The 22,680-nt window shown below is 41.5% G+C and overlaps 1 protein-coding gene across 8 annotated transcripts in view; it reads left to right on the top strand.

Annotated features, from left to right (window-relative positions):
* Positions 1-19,503, top strand: part of dysf (dysferlin, limb girdle muscular dystrophy 2B (autosomal recessive)) — a 151,934-nt gene extending 132,431 nt beyond the window's left edge. For 4 of the 8 annotated variants that reach the window (XM_060936039.1, XM_060936013.1, XM_060936030.1 and 1 more), the window contains 12 exons: positions 697-788; positions 1,281-1,451; positions 2,247-2,389; positions 4,193-4,335; positions 5,420-5,508; positions 5,604-5,699; positions 5,959-6,100; positions 13,617-13,716; positions 14,415-14,587; positions 16,495-16,604; positions 16,792-16,939; positions 17,582-19,503. In XM_060936039.1, coding sequence (XP_060792022.1) covers positions 697-788; positions 1,281-1,451; positions 2,247-2,389; positions 4,193-4,335; positions 5,420-5,508; positions 5,604-5,699; positions 5,959-6,100; positions 13,617-13,716; positions 14,415-14,587; positions 16,495-16,604; positions 16,792-16,939; positions 17,582-17,641 — 1,467 coding nt within the window. In that variant the 3' untranslated portion in view covers positions 17,642-19,503. The remainder of the gene's footprint in view (positions 1-696; positions 789-1,280; positions 1,452-2,246; positions 2,390-4,192; positions 4,336-5,419; positions 5,509-5,603; positions 5,700-5,958; positions 6,101-13,616; positions 13,717-14,414; positions 14,588-16,494; positions 16,605-16,791; positions 16,940-17,581) is intronic. The other 4 variants (XM_060936048.1, XM_060936077.1, XM_060936021.1 and 1 more) reach the window with 1 other exon arrangement.
* Positions 19,504-22,680: the final 3,177 nt, after the last annotated feature.

The following is a 22,680-nucleotide window of genomic DNA, read 5'->3' on the forward strand; positions in this document are numbered from 1 at the left end:
ATTTTGACATCATTATACGCCGTATCTGCTGGGCATCTAATCCCAGCAAATTCTCGAACCTACTCCATTTTGGTGACTTTGTGTCAAACAAAAGTTGTTTCTTCACTTCCCCATTATCCATTAACAGTAAAGTTTTGCATTTCAAAATAACAGGTTAATACTGTTGAAATTCTAATGAAATTTATAGCAAAGTTTTACAGCGTATAAGGATTTTCATGGTGAATAAAATGTTAAGAAGACTGGAGAGGTTACTGTACTGTATTATACATCAATATAGCCAGCTTTTCCTTTACCAACTGTAGGCATGAACAGTGTGGTCTCTCCACTGACCTGACCACAGATGGTCTCTCTTGTGAGCCATTAGCTATGAACACACTCTGATGATGTTTTGTCATTACCTACTCAGGTCGAGAGTTATGATATGGAACATTACACACACACACACACACACACACACACACACACACACACACACACACACACGCCTTCTCTGAAACCCTACAATTATCGTCGAGGTTGGATGATTTTTCCACACTACTAGTGAGAGAGTGGTTGGTGTGAGTCAAGAGAGGTTTTGCTGCTGTATGTGCTGGACATTGATGGATATACTGTGGTGTGTTTGAACATACATGTGTGTGCATTAGTGCATACGCTGTAATGGATCTCATTTCTGTCTCACACTTTCTCTACACACAGTGTGACCCATACATTAAGATCACATTAGGGAAGAAATCAGTAAATGATCATGACAACTACATACCCTGCACCTTGGACCCAGTTTTTGGAAAGTAAGTGACTCTCTCTCTCTCTCTCTCTCTCTCTCTCTCTCTCACACACACACACACACACACACACACACACACACACACACACACACACACACACACACTGTCCCATTTTCTCTATTCTTCTTGTCCCTCTCATCATTCACATGCAGGTAAATGATTTTACTCTGTAGCTATGGTACATCAGATAGGAATTTTACTATTGCACCAGCAGGGGTCGCTCGACTCTTAGCAATGGTCACACCACGATTTCTCCAATACTTGAGTCATTACACATTGATAAGTTAAAGCACGTATTGATGCAAACCAGATAATGACATCATGTGGGAACATTCCTAAAAAGAAAATCCAGTATCATTTGATTAGATCTTGAATAGAGAACTGATTAAGCCCTCATTTTTCTGAAGAATGGTGATTCAGACAGCCCAGTGTATCATGAGTCAGAGAGTCAGGAGTCATGGCGTAGGAATAAGACCATTTACCTTTTTCTCTCAGGATGTATGAACTGACATGCTCCCTGCCCCTGGAGAAAGACCTGAGGATCATGCTGTATGATTATGACATGCTGTCTAAAGATGAAAAGATTGGTGAGACCATCATTGACCTGGAGAACCGCTTTCTGTCACGTTACAGTGCCCACTGTGGCCTTCCCCAGTCCTACTGCGTGTAAGTAGTATACACACACACACACACACACGCTTGTTTCACTATCCCTGTGAGGACCTTCCATTGACATAATTATTATTGTCGTTAATTAATACTGTGCCTGCGCCTCAACCTAACCTTAACCTCAGTAATGAAAAGGAAACTTTTTGGCTCTTTTATTTAATTTTATTTTTTACATTTTTGTTTAAAAAAAACAAAACAAAACACACACACAGCAGCAATTTCCCCATGGGGACCATCCAAATGTTCCCACAAGGTCAAAATTGTCAGATTTTACTTTCCTTGTGGGGACATTTGGTCCCCAGTAGTATATAACCCCCCCCCCCCCACACACACACACACACACACAGAGGTTTATACCGTTATCCTAATGAGGACCTTCCACTGACATGATTATTCATGTAGCTAATTAATGCTACACCTAAACCGTAACCTTAACCTCAGTAACCAGAAGGAAATCTTTTAGCTCTTTTAGTTTTTTTAAATAAAAGCAGCAGTTTTTGTTTCCTTGTGGGGATGAGCCAAATGTGCCAACAAGGTCAAAACTGTCAGATATTCTTATTCTTTTTTGGACATTTGATCACCGCCATGCCACTTACCTACAAAAAAGGCAGCTTTTTTACTCTTTACCATTAGGCTTTCTTACTTCTACAAGTGTAACAGTGTTCATAATTTACAGCGTTAATAAAACCATTTAAATCTTTGCCAGTCCGACAATATTGTATTTTAGCTCATGGATGTCTACAAATGCAACATCTAATCAGCATAACATGCCTGTCCCTGACACTCGCACAGGTCTGGAGTGAACCAGTGGCGAGATCAGATGAAACCCACCCAGCTGCTTCATCGTTTCTGTCAGAGGAGAAACTACAAACCGCCTGTCTACAAGCATGACAGAGTGATTTTTAGAGGACACGAGTACACCACTGCAGACCTTGGTCAGTCATACATGCACACTCACGCACACTTTACCAATCTGAATTTATCATTTGTTATGTTTTCAGTTCGTACCACAATGTGTCTATACATGTGCGTATGTATAAAGTCAATACTATTTATCGTGGGCATAGACAGGAGGATAAGAAATGAAGGTGGAAGTCTTTTCTTTGGAGCTGCCTACTGCATTAGTCACAACTAAAAGCTAATCAAAACAATGGTCTAACTCTATCACATCTTCCATCAATAAAGAACAGCGTGCAAGAACAGCTGCGGTTGTGTGAAATCACTGACAAAAGAGAATGTGTGCATAGCATACGTCACGGCCTGTGTCATATATCATAACTGTATATGTGAGGGATTGCAGGGGAGATAGGGAGGAAGTTTACTGCTTGGATGCTATCAGCAGAAAAAATGCCGTGTTCCTTGGTGAAGAAAAACACTATGATGTATATGAAACCTGTGCAAATGTACAACATCAGCTTCATGGATCTTCATTCATTTAGCTATCCATTATGTATACCGCTTGTCCGTCAGGGTCGTAGAGGAAACTGGAGCTAAACCCAGATGACTTTGGGCTAACACAGGGTCAAGCCTGGGCAGATTGCCAATCTCTTGCAGGGTTAACACAGAGACGAACAACCATTCACACTCGCATTCAACTTAGAGTAGCCTGGCATGGACACTTTTCAACAGAATACATATCATTCCTCTCATAGTGATCCCACATCCCTCATTGCTGAAACACACCTGAGAGAAGTTTGCAGTTAGTGTTCCACTTATTTCCCAACTGTCCCCTGCTATGTCCTGATTTTTCTCATTTCCTCTGTCCAAAACTCCAAAGATGATAACCAACAAATAAAGCCAAACCAAGGTTTTCTCCCTTTCCTTTGCTACTGAGGTGAGGCACATAGTGGAGACTAAGGGCTCCAACAGCCATCTTTCCAAGGTCAGCTCCAGATTTACAATGCGTTAGTGCGCTAGTCTGACCCAGCCAAGGTCAACACTGCGGTGGGCTTCTCCAGCTCTCTCCATCCTTCGGCTCCCTTCTCACCACCAAGGAATACTACCTCACTTTGTTTCCGCTCTCGTAACCATAGTGACTCACGTTAAAGTGATTGTCAGGTGGCCTTTTTGGTCTTTCAGCTTCTTCATGGTGGACTGTGCGCACCTCCAATCCTCTCGTGTTTCTATCCTCTCCACACCATGACTGTTTCCCTCAGGGATGTGACACAGGGTATGAGCCCATAAACTCAACATTGGAGAATGTGCTCTCTCTCTCTCTCTCTCTCTCTCTCTCTCTCTCTCTCTCTCTCTCTCTTTCTCTCTCTCATTCAGTCTCCATGTCTTGGAAGAGGAAAAATCTTCTCTTAGATCAACACAGAAATCATTGGGTCATCCAGAGAACTGAAAAGGATAAACTCTTCAGACCATAGAAATGGAATGCTTCATGAATTTACTTTACAGTCCCACTTTTCCCCCCTTTTCCCAACATCTCATTGATGACTTTATAAAGACGTGTTTCAATTTCCCACTTCAGCTCAAATACGAGGGTCAAGTCCTGATAATTTTTGCACAGAAACAATATTGCGGTGAATATTGTGATTACTGCATATCACTTTTACAGTATTAGGCTAAAAAAAAAAAAGAAAGAAAAAGACATTTGGTTGAAGCTATTTCCTGGTATGCTGAACAAATACACATAGTGAACATTCCGGAAATCACTTACATGCATCCATTCATTACATATATACACCATAATATTGATGCAATGATGATGGATCTGTCTGTCACTATTTCTTCAGTAGATGAGGCAAAGCCAGCAAACCCTCACCTTGGGCCACTGGAGGAGCGTCTGGCTCTGCTGGTGCTGAGGAGACAAGGCCTTGTGCCTGAACACGTGGAGACCAGGCCTCTATACAGCCCCCTGCAGCCAGACATAGAACAGGTAAGACTCAATTTCTTTTATTTGTAAAACATTCAGAGAACTACAAATGCAGTAGTAAATCTTGGAGCTATAAGGGGCCATTATGAGTTTTTATTTTTATTTTGGCAAAAAATGACTGAATAAATGTGAAAAGTTTTACATGTACGTTTGCTTAAAACTATAAAAAAAAATGCAAATATTGAAGGTTCTTTTGGATCTGAACTTTACTGTAGATCAAAAATCTATGGCGAAATATATTAAAAATATAGAATTTGTCAGATATCGCCTCCTAATTCTAAGGTCCCGGGTAACATACTGCATTATATATAGAAGACGAATCCTTTATTTGTCACACTCAAGCACAGCGAAATTCCTCCTCTGCATTGAACCCATTTGAAGCTGTGAACACACGCATGCACACAAGTGAGCAATGAGCACACACACACATACCTAGAGCAGTGAGCAGCTATACTACAGCGCCTGGGGAGCAGTTGGGGGTTAGATCCCTTGTTCAAAGGCATTTCAGCCATGATACAGAGGAAGGGGAAAGTGCTGTTCATTCACTCAACTCCCCTCACATTTTTCCTGTTGGTCCCAAGAATTGAACCGGCAACCCTTTGGGCCCAAACCTGCATCTCTAACATTCATGATTTATTATATTTGTTCAATAACTTATATTTATATTATGAAATAATATTTGTATATTATCATCTGACTGGGGGTGGCATGGTGGTGTAGTGGTTAGCGCTGTCGCCTCACAGCAAGAAGGTCTGGGTTCGAGCCCCGTGGCCAGCGAGGGCCTTTCTGTGTGGAGTTTGCATGTTGTCCGCATGGGTTTCCTCCGGGTGCTCCGGTTTCCCCCAAAGACATGCAGGTTAGGTTAACTGGTGACTCTAAATTGACCGTAGGTGTGAATGTGAGTGTGAATGGTTGTCTGTGTCTGTGTCAGCCCTGTGATGACCTGGCGACTTGTCCAGGGTGTACCCCGCCTTTCGCCCGTAGTCAGCTGGGATAGGCTCCAGCTTGCCTGCGACCCTGTAGAAGGATAAAGCGGCTAGAGATGATGAGATCATCTGACTGGCCTGTTTTTTATACTTGTATTCAGGGACGGGTCCAGCTGTGGGTGGATCTTTTCCCTAAATCCTTGGGCCCTCCTGGACTGCCTTTCAACATCACCCCACGCAAAGCAAAGAAGTAGGATTAAAGAACCACACTTTCCAAATTTACAGTACGAAATCTATTTTATCTCTTTCCATGAGTCATATTTTTTGCCTTGTTTTCTTGTACAGGTTCTTTCTACGCTGCATCATATGGAACACGAATGATGTGATCCTCGATGATGTCAGTGTGACAGGCGAGAAGATGAGTGACATTTATGTGAAAGGGTACATCCATCTTAAATATTCTAATGAGGTTGTTAAGCTTGTGGAGATGTGTGATTTTGCTTGGTGTTATTTCTGTGTCACACATTTTCTTGTTTGTCTGTTGCTAATGTGACTAATAGTAACAGCAGGATGCTAAAGAGAGTGAACTGCGGAAACAAACACAGTTGCAGGGCAACAGGAGCTATCTGTCAAACCTGATGACACTGTCTCAGTGAAAATTTCACGTGACGTAATTATGGATTTTGTTCATCGCTTGCAGATGGATGCATGGACATGAGGGGAACAAGCAGAAGACGGATGTGCATTATCGCTCGCTGGGTGGCGAGGGTAACTTTAACTGGAGGTTCCTCTTTCCCTTCCATTACTTACCTGCTGAACAACTCTGTACCGTTGACAAAAAGGTGAGGTTCAAAGACACCCCTGTCTGTCTGTCTGGAGGTGAAAATATGCCCTAGTCCAAGCATACAGCATGTTCAAATCAAGCTATCATTGTCAATTGGCCAAGCTGATACAGGCAATATAATTTTACGTCAGCTGCCCCAATGAGTATCATCTGTCTGATTGAATGTAGAACTGAAAGCTAATCTCCAGGCCTGATCAAGTCATTGAGCTTCAGTAAGGCTCTCTGGGCAAATCCACAAACCCTAAGTGATCTTTAAAGCTGCCACAGAAAGCCTTTACGTGATGGAAATCCTCAGAGCAGACAAGTACAAGAGAACAAATTGTCTCAGACTCCAGAAATTGGCTGGCTGCTCCCTTCATATAGTAACAAGGTACAAGAAATCTCGTCAAAGCACATCTGCCCCTCATCCAAACCAAACCAGGTTCAGGGAAAACAGCTGTGATGGACAGGGCACTTAGAGTGAGGTTTTGGCAAGCAGGAGATCAGTTATGGTAAGATTTAAGATAGCGGTTGCACCCATTACACCCAGAGTGGGCAATTATGTCAGCTGTCAGTAGATAGATCCACTTTTGGCTCAGAGTTTTCTGGAGTATGCTCCAGTTGAAGTGATACATTACGAAAGTCATTTGTGTGCATTAAAAGGAGAGTGATAGATTAGGTGTGATAGTTTGTTTTGATTGGCTGTTGCACGGTTGTCAGGCAGACAGACAGGGCTTGTTTACGGGTGCAGGGCGTGACTTCATTATCTCTACAGTGCTGCTGCTCACATCAACCACTGCTACTGTGTGGCGTCTGTGCTGTCACACTGATGGCATCCTGTCTGGCGGCTGGGTGGAGAAGTGGGGTTGTAGTGACACTCTCTCTGAATAATCTTGTCAAGCTATTCTCTCTCTCCTACTTTCCCTTTCGTTCTGTCTCTCACTCAGTGTCTCATTCTTTCCCTCTCACGTTCTAGGGTTAGAGTTAGGGTTCATTTTCTCATCATTTTCTCACTTGATCTTTCTCATGTCTATCTGTTTACATCTGTCTCATCACTTACCGTATTTTCCCTCTCACTCCACTCACTAAATTTGCATGCACACTAATAATTAGATTTCAAGAATTGAAATTAAAGACCCCTGCATTTAAGCCTCATAATTCAGTACACGTAGGTTCGTTAATCTGATATCTTTTTTTTCCCTGCACATAAGAATAACAGTTTTTCCCTATGCCTTCGGATTAAAACCAATGAGACAAATTGAAGGAAAAAAAACCCCATTATGTTAAATAAATAAATAAATCTCCCACAAAATCTCCCAGTAAAGTGATTTAAGAGCTGAGCAACTAGCTGACAAGAAATAACATTATGGAGGGTTTTATATTTTAGGACAAAATAAAGAGGACAAATTAATTTAATTTATGCCACAAAAAAGTAACTTAGTAACTTTACTAAGATTTGAAATAACTGATTTGTATGCAAGCGGCACGGTGGTGTAGTGGTTAGCACTGTCGCCTCACAGCAAGAGGGTCCGGGTTCGAGCCCCGTTGCCGACGAGGGCCTTTCTGTGCGGAGTTTGCATGTTCTCCCCGTGTCCACGTGGGTTTCCTCCGTGTGCTCCGGTTTCCCCCACAGTCCAAAGACATGCAGGTTAGGTTAACTGGTGACTCTAAATTGACCGTAGGTGTGAATGTGAGTGTGAATGGTTGTCTGTGTCTATGTGTCAGCCCTGTGATGACCTGGCGACTTGTCCAGGATGTACCCCGCCTTTCGCCCGTAGTCAGCTGGGATAGGCTCCAGCTTGCCTGTGACCCTGTAGGACAGGATAAAGCAGCTCAAGATAATGAGATGAGATTTGTATGCACAGTTGTGTATGATTTACAAAGTCTAATCAAATGCAAAGTAGGGGGAGGAGCCAATATGTAAATAAGGCTTTAGTGTATACTTAGGCCCAATCCCAATTCTAATTTCTACCCCTCCCCCTCCCCCTTCCCCTTGGCCCTTCCCCTTGAAACTGAGCTACAAGGGATAGGGCTTGAAATTCAACCCCTACGTATTGGGATAGCCCTTCAACGATCGCATACGTCATCGCGTACCTCCGTCAGCGTTTACGTTAGCAAAACGCGACCAAATGCGTCATTGGCTGCGACCAGCCGCTACAGTCAGAGCCAGAAGCAGAACCAGAAATCTCTGCTGAAATGCCGTCTCCCACTTTTTTGATGCTTGCTGGGAGGTCACCTTTCCCTCCAGGCCAAGCTCCTTGATCAGCGTCCTGTATCATAAATATGAGGAGTGATGTAAACACTGTGAAGAGCAAGCTAATGTAGGGTGTGATTTGTTAACTAACACCACTGAATGGGATATCTTTGGCGCTTTGTGCATCACATCCGACAGAATGAGGTGTCAGAACACTCATGTAAACAATAAAAGTGAGAATAACAGAACAAAACGTACGCAGTCAAGCAACCGAAAACAATACTCACTCCCAAAGCTTTTTAGCAGCAGCTTTGGATTTCAGAAATCGCTGCTCATTCTCAGCTCGAAAGCGAATCAAGCGGTGTGTTTCCTCTGGATTCCCTAGTTCAAGTACACAGGGATGGGAAGCTGGTTAACGTAACGACACAACAGAAAAGCAGATCCTCTGTTGTTTGTAATTACTTGAGCTAACTGCTAAATAACAACTTTGGTCACAATTTTCATTGCATCAACTGATCACACAACGTTAATGTTATAGTACGTTAACGTTAATAGGCTAGTTAACACTATTGACGTAGTAATAGAACGGTTATAACAACTTACGTAAATAATGGAGAAAATATTTACATTTATGACAATCTTTCGCCGCGGGAACCGCCATCTTTCTGAAATCCGCATGAAATCTCGCTGAAATCCGCATGGCATTGTGGGAAATCACTCAAACCCCTTCGTTCGGAGTCAGCTCCAGGAAAATCTCCGTTTGGAGGGGTACAGAAGCCCTACCCCTTCCCCTACCCCTCTGCGTTAACTGGGATTGGGATACCCCTACCCCTTCACGTGAACGCGCAAAATGGAGGGGAAGGGCCAAGGGGTAGGTCCAAGGGGTGAAATGGGATTCGGCCTTAGTGTTCATGATAGCTGATGGTTTCAATGAGATTGTCTAGAAGAATGAACTAAAACCTCCATTACATATGCATGCCAAATAAAATGGATAAGACGTCATGAAAACTTGTTCAAAATATTAAAAGTAGTCAGGCATGACTTTGTGTTATGTATATGTATGTATATATGAAAGAATACCTTTGTACAGGCTCTCTGAATACTGTTGAAAATAATGGGTACAAATGTGAAGTGAACCTTGAATATAAAACCATGATACCATTGTAAAATTAATTCAGCATTTAGATTACGTTTAGACTATTTTTAGATTCTAAGACACAAATTAAAAATTCCATTCAAATGGCAGGAACGAATTTCCATAAATTTCATCCTTGCTCTTTGGTTGTATTCATTTGCATGTGCAATAGCTGTTTGTGAAGTCACTTTCAAGCCCAGTGGATCACTGTGTGAGGGGTTTATTAATTGAATAACACAGACATTATGCACTCTTTGCTAGAAATGTGGCTCACGTTTATTGGATTATATTTATGAAGGCAAATGTGCTACTTTGCTCATATAAAAAGATGCAATTTGTCGTAGACCATCGAGGTGATTAAGCTTGCACATTACTAGATCAGGACTTTAGTGTGTTTAATTTCACAGATGTGCCTTTATTATTACAAGTGACAAAATGATCGAGAGTTCATGTTAAGATAATAGCAAAATTATCAAAGTAACATCAGATCAAAAGTGTTTTTCCTTTGCTGTGTGTGATTATAAATTATCTCTAATAACTTTGCCCACCCTTTGTCTTTATAACTACCTTCAAACTCTTTCATATCCTTTGAGCAGCTTTTAGATCCTCTCAGTTGTAATAGTGGCCCCTCATTCTTTTTTACATACAGTGGTGCTTGAAAGTTTGTGAACCCTTTAGAATTTTCTATATTGCTGCATAAATATGACCTGAAACATCATCAGATTTTCACACAAGTCCTAAAAGTAGATAAAGAGAACCCAGTTAAACAAATGAGGCAAAATATTATACTTGGTCATTTATTTATTGAGGAAAATGATCCAATATTACATATCTGTGAGTGGCAAAAGTATGTGAACCTTTGCTTTCAGTATCTGGTGTGAACCCCTTGTGCAGCAATAACTGCAACTAAATGTTTCCGGTAACTGTTGATCAGTCCTGCACACCGGATTGGAGGAATTTGAGCCCATTCCTCCGTACAGAACAGCTTCAACTCTGGGATGTTGGTGGATTTCCTCACATGAACTGCTCGCTTCAGGTCCTTCCACAACATTTCCATTGGATTAAGGCCAGGACTTTGACTTGGCCATTCCAAAACATTAACTTTATTCTTCTTTAACCATTCTTTGGTAGAACGACTTGTGTGCTTAGGGTCGTTGTCTTGCTGCATGACCCACCTTCTCTTGAGATTCAGTTCATGGACAGATGTCCTGACATTTTCCTTTAGAATTCGCTGTTATAATTCAGAATTCATTGTTCCATCAATGATGGCAAGCCGTCCTGGCCCAGATGCAGCAAAACAGGCCCAAACCATGATACTACCACCACCATGTTTCACAGATAGGATAAGGTTCTTATGCTGGAATGCAGTGTTTTCCTTTCTCCAAACATAACGCTTCTCATTTAAACCCAAAAGTTCTATTTTGATCTCATCCGTCCACAAAACATTTTTCCAATAGCCTTCTGGCTTGTTCATGTGATCTTTAGCAAACTTCAGACGAGCAGCAATGTTCTTTTTGGAGAGCAGTGGCTTTCTCCTTGCAACCCTGCCATGCACATCATTGTTGTTCAGTGTTCTCCTGATGGTGGACTCATGATCATTAACATTAGCCAATGTGAGAGAGGCTTTCAGTTGCTTAGAAGTTACCCTGGGTTCCTTTGTGACCGCACCGACTATTACACGCCTTGCTCTTGGAGTGATCTTTGTTGGTCGGCCACGCCTGAGGAGGGTAACAGTGGTCTTGAATTTCCTCCATTTGTACACAATCTGTCTGACTGTGGATTGGTGGAGTCCAAACTCTTTAGAGATGGTTTTGTAACCTTTTCCAGCCTGATGAGCATCAACAACGCTTTTTCTGAGGTCCTCAGAAATCTCCTTTGTTCATGCCATGATACACTTCCACAAACATGTGTTGTGAAGATCAGACTTTGATAGATCCCTGTTCTTTAAATAAAACAGGGTGCCCACTCACACCTGATTGTCATCCCATTGATTGAAAATACCTGACTCTAATTTCACCTTCAAATTAACTGCTAATCCTAGAGGTTCACATACTTTTGCCACTCACAGATATGTAATATTGGATCATTTTCCTCAATAAATAAATGATCATGTATAATATTTTTGTCTCATTTGTTAAACTGGGTTCTCTTTATCTACTTTTAGGACTTGTGTGAAAATCTGATCTTTTAGGTCATATTTATGCAGAAATATACAACCCCGATTCCAAAAAAGTTGGGACAAAGTATAAATTGTAAACAAAAATGGAATGCAATGATGTGGAAGTTTCAAAATTCCATATTTTATTCAGAATAGAACATAGATGACATATCAAATGTTTAAACTGAGAAAATGTATCATTTTAAAGAGAAAAATGAGGTGATTTTAAATTTCATGACAACAACACATCTCAAAAAAGTTGGGACAAGGCCATGTTTACCACTGTGAGACATCCCCTTTTCTCTTTACAACAGTCTGTAAACGTCTGGGGACTGAGGAGACAAGTTGCTCAAGTTTAGGGATAGGAATGTTAACCCATTCTTGTCTAATGTAGGATTCTAGTTGCTCACCTGTCTTAGATCTTTTTTGTCATATCTTCCATTTTATGATGCGCCAAATGTTTTCTATGGGTGAAAGATCTGGACTGCAGGCTGGCCAGTTCAGTACCCGGACCCTTCTTCTACACAGCCATGATGCTGTAATTGATGCAGTATGTGGTTTGGCATTATCATGTTGGAAAATGCAAGGTCTTCCCTGAAAGAGACGTCGTCTGGATGGGAGCATATGTTGCTCTAGAACCTGGATATACCTTTCAGCATTGATGGTGTCTTTCCAGATGTGTAAGCTACCCATGCCACACGCACTAATGCAACCCCGTACCATCAGAGATGCAGGCTTCTGAACTGAGCGCTGATGACAACTTGGGTCGTCCTTCTCCTCTTTAGTCCGAATGACACGGCGTCCCTGATTTCCATAAAGAACTTCAAATTTTGATTCGTCTGACCACAGAACAGTTTTCCACTTTGCCACAGTCCATTTTAAATGAGTCTTGGCCCAGAGAAGACGTCTGCGCTTCTGGATCATGTTTAGATACGGCTTCTTCTTTGAACTATAGAGTTTTAGCTGGCAACGGCGGATGACACGGTGAATTGTGTTCACAGATAATGTTCTCTGGAAATATTCCTGAGCCCATTTTGTGATTTCCAATACAGAAGCATGCCTGTATGTGATGCAGTGCCTTCTAAGGGCCCGAAGATCACGGACACCCAGTATGGTTTTCCGGCCTTGACCCTTACGCACAGAGATTCTTCCAGATTCTCTGAATCTTTTGATGATATTATGCACTGTAGATGATGATATGTTCGAACGTTTTGCAATTTTACACTGTGGAACTCCTTTCTGATATTGCTCCACTATTTGTCGGCGCAGAATTAGGGGGATTGGTGATCCTCTTCCCATCTTTACTTCTGAGAGCCGCTGCCACTCCAAGATGCTCTTTTTATACCCAGTCATGTTAATGACCTATTGCCAATTGACCTAATGAGTTGCAGTTTGGTCCTCCAGCTGTTCCGTTTTTGTACCTTTAACTTTTCCAGCCTCTTATTGCCCCTGTCCCAACTTTTTTGAGATGTGTTGCTGTCATGAAATTTCAAATGAGCAGAAGCATTTCGTTGTTTGCCGGCAGCACCCGCAGTAAACTGTCGCAGTGAATTGAAAATGCCGTAAGATTCGTATTACACATGAAACGTTTGTGCTAGTGAGTGATTGTTATAATTTGTAAACAAACATGGCCACCAGGTTTGTTCCATCGAATGTGTATGTATAATAATAGTAATAATATTGGCTGGCTTTTTTTTGTAGTATATCAGATATATTCCATTCAGCTAGCATGATATTGAACGAGTCTTCAGTATCATGCTAGCTGAATGGAATATCGCTGACATACCATGAAAAAAAAGCCAGCCAATGTTGTTTAATTATTTACTCTCAAATAACCTTTTCCCTGCTTTCCTAGAAGCTTTAATAAAATTGATCGTGTTTACTACTTGCAGTGTTGCTACTAAAAGAATCCTGATTATTGACTGACTCATGCAGATTCATTTTTAGTGTGTGTGAGAACATTAATTACTGTGAAAACTTATTATTGTTTTAAGCATTAGTCATACATCTGGTTCTTTTGTACATGTACAAATCCTTTGTGTCTGCAGGAGCACTTCTGGAGTTTGGATAAGGCTGAAATGAAAGTTCCTCCTAAACTCACCATTCAGATTTGGGACAATGACAAGTTCTCCTTTGATGATTACCTTGGTACGAACACACAAAGAGCAAAAAAAAAAAAACCTTAGAGTCTCAGTCAGACCTCCAGCTCAGTGAGTTCAGTGGTGTTAACCTTCCCAAAACCACAGAACTCTTCAACTGCACCATTTCTCAGCCTTGACATGACAGCAGAACAAGAAGCAAAACACTGTGTGAAACAGGACCACGCTGATAGGATCCTTATGTTTAGTTACTTTATGTGCTAGTGTGTCCTGCTGTGCATGTGTCTCTGTGCGTGTGTACGTATATTTTGTAATTAGTTTGTTGCATATGTCTGGGCCTCAGTTTGAACCTCTGTAACTTGTAGCCGTTGTCCCTGAGGCTACACCACACACAGTGGACCCCTACACAAATACATCATTCATCTTCACGACTACTGTTATTATTGCATTTATTAAACTTATTTCCAGCATATCAGCACATTCATGGAAAAGAAGAGTTATGGCTTTAGGAACATGGCTCCCAAAAGAATGCTGTACACTGAATTATGGAGTATGTATATGTTTAAACAATATATCATACAGCCACAGTGTTAAATTTACATCTTTGCAGACTGTGACAAATTGTCCACTTTAGGGTGGCAAAGTATAAAACTGCCAAAAACCCTTTCTCATCAGGGAATAATTAGAAAAAAAAAAGAAAACAAGTACAACACAGCATCTCTTTCTCTTTGTCGCTGTCTCTCTCAGGTTGTTTGGAAATGGATCTGAACCACATGCTGAAGCCAGCAAAGTCTCCTGAGAAATGTGGTCTGGAATTGCTCTCTCAGCCCCAGGACAAGCTGGTGTCTCTGTTTGAACAAAAGACAGTCAAGGGCTGGTGGCCTTGTGTGTGTGACAGACAGGGACAAAAGATCTTAGCTGTGAGTGGTATCTAACACACACAAACATCTTGTAGCAATACACAAAATATGCACATGTACAGCATTTGTTGTGTATGACAAATTACCATGAACAAGACTTCTGACATGTTTCCCTTTGATCAATGGAAAACCTGCACACTCAAAACTCACTCAGAATGGAAGACTAAGGGCAGTTGTTGGGGTTTCAGTAAACATTTATCTTCATTCATTCCCTCATCTTCAGTAAGTACGTCATGCTGATCAGGGTTGCTGTGATTCTAAGCTACACAGAGAGCAACTTGAACTCAGAACTGAACCAGCTCTATCATCTGCTCCACCATACCGGAAATATATTTATCTGGAGTATATTTTTGTAGCTTTCATGAATTCTGGAGTCTAATTTATTTGTCAGTTTTGTTTATATGTGTATTTCTGAATTGGGACTATTTTTAGTGCCGATTCTGAATTTGTGGTTATAAGTTACCAAAGTGGGCAGTATGGCGGTGTAGTGGTTAGCACTATCACCTTACAGCAAGAAGGTCCTGGGTTCAAGCCCAGTGGCTGATGGGGGCTTTTCTGTGCAGAGTTTGCATGTTCTCCCCGTGTCTGCGTGGGTTTCCTCCGGGTGCCCCGGTTTCCCCCACAGTCCAAAGACATGCAGGTTAGGTTAACTGGTGACTCTAAATTGACCGTAGGTGTGAATGTGAGTGTGAATGGTTGTTTGTCTCTATGTGTCAGCCCTGTGATGACCTGGCGACTTGTCCAGGGTGTACCCCGCCTCTCGCCCGTAGTCATCTGGGATAGGCTTCAGCTTGCCTGTGACCCTGTGCAGGATAAGTGGTTATGGGTAATGGATGGATGGATGGATGGAAGTTACCAAAGTAGCCAGTTTCTTCCTGATTGGACATTTATTGTTTAAAATTTGGATAAAACTACCTTAGAACAGTTTTGATAAAATGTTCTTTAATTTACGTTTTAAACCCACTTAATGTGGTGAGTGAGTAGATGCATGGATGCAGGATGTATGTGTGTAAACTTGGTATGAACTTCATCTCATCTCATTATCTGTAGCCGCTTTATCCTGCCCTACAGGGTCACAGGCAAGCTGGAGCCTATCCCAGCTGACTATGGGCGAAAGGCGGGGTACACCCTGGACAAGTCGCCAGGTCATCACAGGGCTGACACATAGACACAGACAACCATTCACACTCACATTCACACCTACGGTCAATTTAGAGTCACCAGTTAACCTAACCTGCATGTCTTTGGACTGTGGGGGAAACCGGAGCACCCGGAGGAAACCCACGCGGACACGGGGAGAACATGCAAACTCCACACAGAAAGACCCTCGCCGGCCACGGGGCTCGAACCCAGGACCTTCTTGCTGTGAGGCGACAGCGCTAACCACTACACCACCGTGCCGCCCCTGGTATGAACTTCATTTGGCAAATCCAAGGAATGTAATCCATGTCAATAGCAGGGGGTTGAACACAGGCAGGTAAACCTAAACAAAGATAATCTATAATCAGAAACAAGGGTCAAAATCAGGAAGCACAATGAAACACAGAACTTGGAAATGAAATTACTAATAGCACAATAAAACTTTACAACACTACAAAGAAACAGGAGAGTATAAAAAACAAACAAATCAAGAAGTAACACAGAACAGGTGGACACCATCAGGTAACAAACCAAGACCAGGATGGGTGGCAGAGACAGAACCAAAACAGAAACCAAAACATAAGCACATGGTGTTTGTCGCCATGGGAACTGGAATGGGGAATCTGTGACAACCAATGACCTTATTGTTAACGTAATTTATTTTTATATGAAAATCATATTCAACAAGTGCCCTTAGACTTAGATTTATGATAACTCAGTGTTTTGTCAAAAGTATTCTGTGTAAAGGAGTGAAATTTGTCCCTCAGGGTAAGGTTGAGATAACACTGGAGATTGTGTCGGAGCAGGAACAGGAAGAGAGGCCTGCAGGTCTGGGCAGAGAAGAGCCCAACATGAACCCTCATTTGGAGGAGCCACAGTGAGTCAATTCTTTTAATGTTTCCTGTTAGTTCCCAAAACACAGTATAAAGCCTCCAAGATTATTTAGACTGGATTACCACAGATTGTTGTTTTTCTTCACTCTTTGGATTCAGATGAGTTCGATCGGAAGGTAAATAAATACAGCTTGATAAACTGATATGTGACTTCTTGTTATCTCTGTGCAGGCGTCCTGAAACCTCCTTCCTGTGGTTCTCCTCTCCTTATAAAACCCTGAAGTTCATTGTGTGGAGGAGGTTTAAATGGTTCATTCTGGGCCTGATCATTCTCTTCTTCATCCTGCTCTTCCTGGGAGTCTTTCTCTACTCTTTCCCTGTAAGCTGTGTGTATGAATGTGTGTGAATGTGTGTCTGTGGGGTGGGTATAATTTCTGGGTGGTAATTTTATAGATCAAAGGATAGATGTAGAGTGTGAAAAGCTTGTATCTCTCTGATCATATTTCAAGAATGTGGGGACCATTATTTAATATTGCACCTGGGTCAAATATTTCTCTCTTGCACACACACACACACACACACACACACACACACACACACACACACACACACACACACACACACACACACAAGCTCAATGATGATAAGTGCACTATAGTCACACATTGTTTCAGTTAGAAAGCCCTGATTTTACTTATTCCTTAGGCAGTTCTGGAAAATGTTTCAATTACTGATTTTACCGTTAGAATTAGGTTATGTCTCTTTCGTGTGAATCACCCAGCATGGTCTAATGCCTGGAAATTCATAACGATTCACATGACTCAGTTTATATGAAAGTTGTGAACTTTCATACAAAGTTCACAGGGCAAACATGGACAGGGCAAGCATTCATAGCCTTCCTTACAGTTTAAATCGAACAACATTAAAAGAAATCCAACCACATAACCTCGCACATTCACATTTACATTCATTTTTAAAGCTCAGGTTTGAATGACCTGTTGTAATTTTTCCATTCTTGCAGAACTATGCTGCTATGAAGATGGTGGGCCCCTTCAGCGGAGTAGGAAATGGGAAACAATAAGCAGGGGAATTTGAGAAGACACAGAAAGAAGGATGGGGCTCAACGCCCATCCTAGCACCTTCTACTCTTATGCCAAATACATATCAGTATTCAAACTGCTCCATCTCCATGTTACTGGGTTCCTGCTGGATAATCGAGTCATATTGCTTGAGCCATTGTATATGTGCACAAAGAAACCCATGCTGCTCCTACTGATATCTGTCTTCAACTTGAATAGAGAAAAAGCTACAAGAGGATTTAGGTGTAAACTGATGTTATGCAGAGATAAGAATGTAAAATGATGTGTGTATGTGACTCTGATCAAGCCATATGTGCATGTAGAAACACCCCGTGACTCATGTTTTAACTCTCAGCGCCTTTTTCCTGGTCGAGACCTAATGCTGAACTCATTTCTCCCTCTGAATTCTGTTCAAGTCCCCATGTATACTTTTATCTCTGTCCCTGATTTAAACGCTTCTTCATGCTGTTCGTAAAACTCTGGCCTTTTCACAGCTAGCCATGGCTTTCTTCCATCTCAACATAGAAAAAGAGACAGAATTGCCTTTCGCCTCCTCTGGTGCCTTCATCCCTCACCACCCGCCCCTTTTGCTTTCAGCATGATGTGCTGATGCTTTAGGTTAAAACCCGGATTTATCCTGTGAACTTGTAAGGTCTGAGACAACCTGCTTGTTATCTGAACTCCAGCTGTCAGCAGCCCTATGTCTGTCTGATAACTCTCAAAGCCTCCGCAGAAATCCCTCACTAAACAGGCCTGGTATCAGTTATAAGCTAGTTATATGTGTGTTTGCCTACCGTATATGTGCATATGGAGACTGGCTGTGTGAGATACAGGAAAACGTGAGAGTTTGAGAAGGTGTGTAATGCGTCTTTAACTGTTAAAAAGCAAAATAATGTGGTGGCTGTGATTGCAGATATATGAATGAGTTTAGAATCACATGTGTACATCTGTTAAGGTCAAGACTACTTTAAAGGACCCATAAAATGGCAATCAGCATGATAAAGCATACTGACAGAAGTAGGTTATGTGCTATGTTCCCTCCTGTGTTGAGTGAAACACAAGCTCAGGGGTCGAAGCATGGCCACGGGAAGGGTCAACCGGATCATAGTGCAGGGCTCCGCAGTGCTGCAAATATTACGTAAGACTGATCTTTGCATGCTTAAAGGGTTTAGCAGTGTGTTTATCCTACAGCTAGAGCTGCACAGTGTCATTCTGAACAGGAAAATTCAAGAGAACCAGACTAATCCCAGCGAATTTTCACTGATTTCCTGGAGTGTGCACGTTGGCCCAAAAAGAGGTGGAAAAGGTGCTTGAACTTTAATTCAGGCTGAGACAGCTCTAAAATTATGACATAAGAAAAGGGACTTGAGGAGGAATGTCAGCAATTAAAATATGATGATTTTTTTGGTTTGTTTCTCTTCTGTTCACTGTAGTCAAATTGAGTAAATCTATTATATACTTGTACTAAAGCTGTACAATCTGAGTCCCAAAATACTTGAAATGGCTCCTTTTGCAGGACAGTTGTTGATATACATAGTCCTGGGCCTATTCAGCCAAAGTAATTGAGGGTTATAATTTACCCAAAGAATGACTAGCTATTATGTCAATGTTATGCCTTGTTAAAGTTACACAACATGACAATCCTGCCTGTTATTATTTCTGTGAATACAACACTGCTGTTACTCTGAATACAACATACTGCACTATCTTGAATCTAATAATGAATGTGTTGGGAATATGTTGGCTTTAGTCCCTTATAGGGATGAATTCACTGTGCCTAAAATTGTATGCGCATCCGTTTTCAGACAATATATGGTTACAACATAGCAATATTCCAGTAACAAAATATATGCCCTCAATTATAGTATTGTCTTTTCTTGCATCAAGACCTACATTAAATCATATTTTAAAATGGTGTATGCATGAAGCACATTCCACATATTCAGGGTTTTCTAAATGAAGCAGTTTTGAGGTAGCATGCATGTGGATTTGAGCCGAGTGTTTCAGGAGTTGGGAAAAGTTCATCTGTACAAAAAAAAGGAAAAGAAAAAAGATCTTGGATATCTTATTTGTCATTGCGTTGCATTTTTGTCTTATGTGTTCAAAATTGAAGAAATAAGCAACCTGATTTCCACAGTCCATGGATACGTCAAGATTAAATTCTCACTTAAGATACAGGCAGGAGACAATGTAGTGGTTTGCCCAGCTAGAAACTAAGCCACAGTGTCGTTAGCTAGTCTTGGAATGTTGCTGAGTAGTGCAGTCCTGGAGTAGGTTGATGGTGTTCGCCTCATGAAAACACATTAACCAGCAGGAAGTTGGGGAACGTACAGCACATGAACAGAGCGTTTGGGTTCTGCCATGTGGAATGGACCTTCACCAGGTCCTGTCTCAGTGCCGTCGCCTTGCTGACACTTTTGGCCTGCCTTGAAATAAAAGCAGGAATTTAATCGAGTGTGAATCATGGCGCTGTAAAACAGAGAGAGAGAGAAGGTGTGTAAAAACAAAATGGAAGCTTATTCTTATTAACATGATCTATTTCTAAAATAGCCTGTAGTATAAACATCACTTCACTATTGAGGTGAAATGTGGTGAAGATCCTTCGAGCTCACAGCTGGTTCTGTAAAATCATTCAGTAAATTCCATAGATCCTGCAAAATTATGTTTAGTACCTCAGGACAAATGATGAAGTAACCCAGAAATTATGCAATACAGGATGCAGCTAGTTTCAATTTTATATTCAATGTGCAGGGGCAGGCAAGTGAAGTAAGTCATGGTAAAGATGAAGTGCCCTGTTTTTTGGATGAGAAGAAATGAAAGCACCTGTGTTGATGATGGTGATGGTGGAGCATCAACCATGACTGACAATCAAAATCCACCAGTAAAATGATTCGTCGACAATTTCTCTTGCTTTACTCCCTGCCAAAAACAATGCAAGACGTTGTTTTCTTGACTTTTCTCATTACCTTGCTTTGATCTTCACTATTAATTTTCTTCCAGTTCAGTACTACTACTGAAGTAAAACTAACTGAAATATTTTATCCATAACAAATAAGAACAAACAGCTCAGTTTTAGTTGCTAAATGGAAATCAGCCACTTAAAGCATCATTACACAGGTGAAATCATATATCTAATAGAATCAATAATAATAATAACAGAAAAGCAGGGATTTAGTTGATAGAAACATTATGTTCCAGAGGGCTTAGACATGCCTGAACACCCACAAAAGAGCACAAGAAGACAGACAACAAAGCTGTTGAAAGCAATACCACTCAACTGCTTATTTATACATTAAAATAGCAATGCAACCTTTATAAATATATTTTTAATCATAAAACACTGCAGGGAAATATACCCTGGAGGTTCAGTTTTTAAAAGAAACGAGGATGTGTTTTGATTAAATGTCACAGCTGCATGTCAAAACACAACACTTAATAATCTATTCTTTCTACCCCCACACTTTTTTTTTAAACAATTGTTCCACTCTTTGCAAAAGGAAAGAGTGCAGTGTGGAAGCCATGGTCTAAGGGCCTCTGCATGCTCTTGCGACAAGGCTTTCGCAGATAGCTTTTCGCAGACAGTTGTAATTTATCATTGAGCGGGGAGTAATAGGCATGCGCGATGTTATTCACCGCCACAATGCAAGGGGGCGCGAAGTCGCAAAATCGCTAGGAGTAGTTGGTGGGTGTGGTTAGTGGAGTGTTTATCCTCCGGTTACTTATAATGACTAGAACTGGAGTCGTATAGATGTACGTACTTCCTCAATCAACCGCTCTTCGTGCTGCTCCATCTTCGCTCGTGTTTTTAAAAATGGCGGTAGTGAAAACAAACCAAACCGGGAAAGTAGGGAAGCGGAAGTGCGTGTACAGCGGACGTAGAGTGGACCAATCAGAGCCCTCTTGTCTGCGACGCTGTCTGCGAGGCTTCTGCGGTGGTCACAATTTTTGGGAGGTGCGTGCAGAGCGTCTGCGAAGGGGGGGCTACGCAGACGCCATCTGCGACGCCATCTGCGAGGACTGCATTGTCAGCATAAATTGGCCTTACCGGTTAGAGAAGCAGCTTTGGGACCAAAAGGTTGCTGGTTTGATCCCCCGGACCAGAAGGAATGGCTGAAGTGCCCTTGAGCACCTAACCCCTACAGTAACTGCTCCCCAGGCTGCCCTGGGTATGTTGTATGTCGCTCTGGATAAGAGAGTCTGCTAAATGCTTGTAATGTAACGTGTTAGCACTGAGCCTCATTCCTCTAGGTGAAGAAACACCTGTTATTATTAGTAAATATGTTAACATGTGAATCTGCCCTGTCTATAACAGTAATTGAAGCTATCTGAGGGGAGGGGGTGTATGTGACGAGTTTTCATATAGCTTGGAATTTGTATCTACATCCAGAGCTCTACACCATAATCATCTGGTTATGTTCTTTATTAAACATAGTATACAAGACCCAAAGGAGGCAGCTAAAGCATTTGAGCCAATTACTGAATTACAATATTCAAAATGAAATAACAGGTGGTGTTAAGGTCATGCAATGGGTATCGTTGCCTGGGTTTGATCCTAAGCTCGGGTTACTGTCTGCATGGACTTACTATGCATAATCCTTCTGTGCGCATGTGGGTTCCTCTCCAGTTTCCTCCCATTTCTGAAAAACATACTGCATGGTGGATTGTGAACGTGTGTGAATACATATGTGCATGATGTTCTGCCATGGCTTTCCAAGGTGTATTCTTGCCTCTTGCCTAGTGCTGCTCAGGTACATTGTGACCCTGACCATTACTGAAGATACAAATAAAATGCATTAATAGTAAATCTATGTTTAAATGATTGCCCTACTTAAGTTTTGCAAACAGATAAATCACTCATTTGTCTACAAAATATCTTAAAGCAAAACTTGTTGAAAGCCTCAATTACACTGTTGTTACATGGTAACTAACGTGTAATAGGCTTACACAGTGGCATGCGCTTCAATACGGCTCTTGTAAATATGTCTTTGTAGTTTGTGGAGGAAATATTACTACATAATAAATCATGGTGTTGAATGTGACT

The sequence above is a fragment of the Neoarius graeffei genome, chromosome 1, assembly GCF_027579695.1.
Source record: "Neoarius graeffei isolate fNeoGra1 chromosome 1, fNeoGra1.pri, whole genome shotgun sequence".
In the NCBI taxonomy this organism is placed as follows: Eukaryota; Metazoa; Chordata; class Actinopteri; order Siluriformes; family Ariidae; genus Neoarius; species Neoarius graeffei.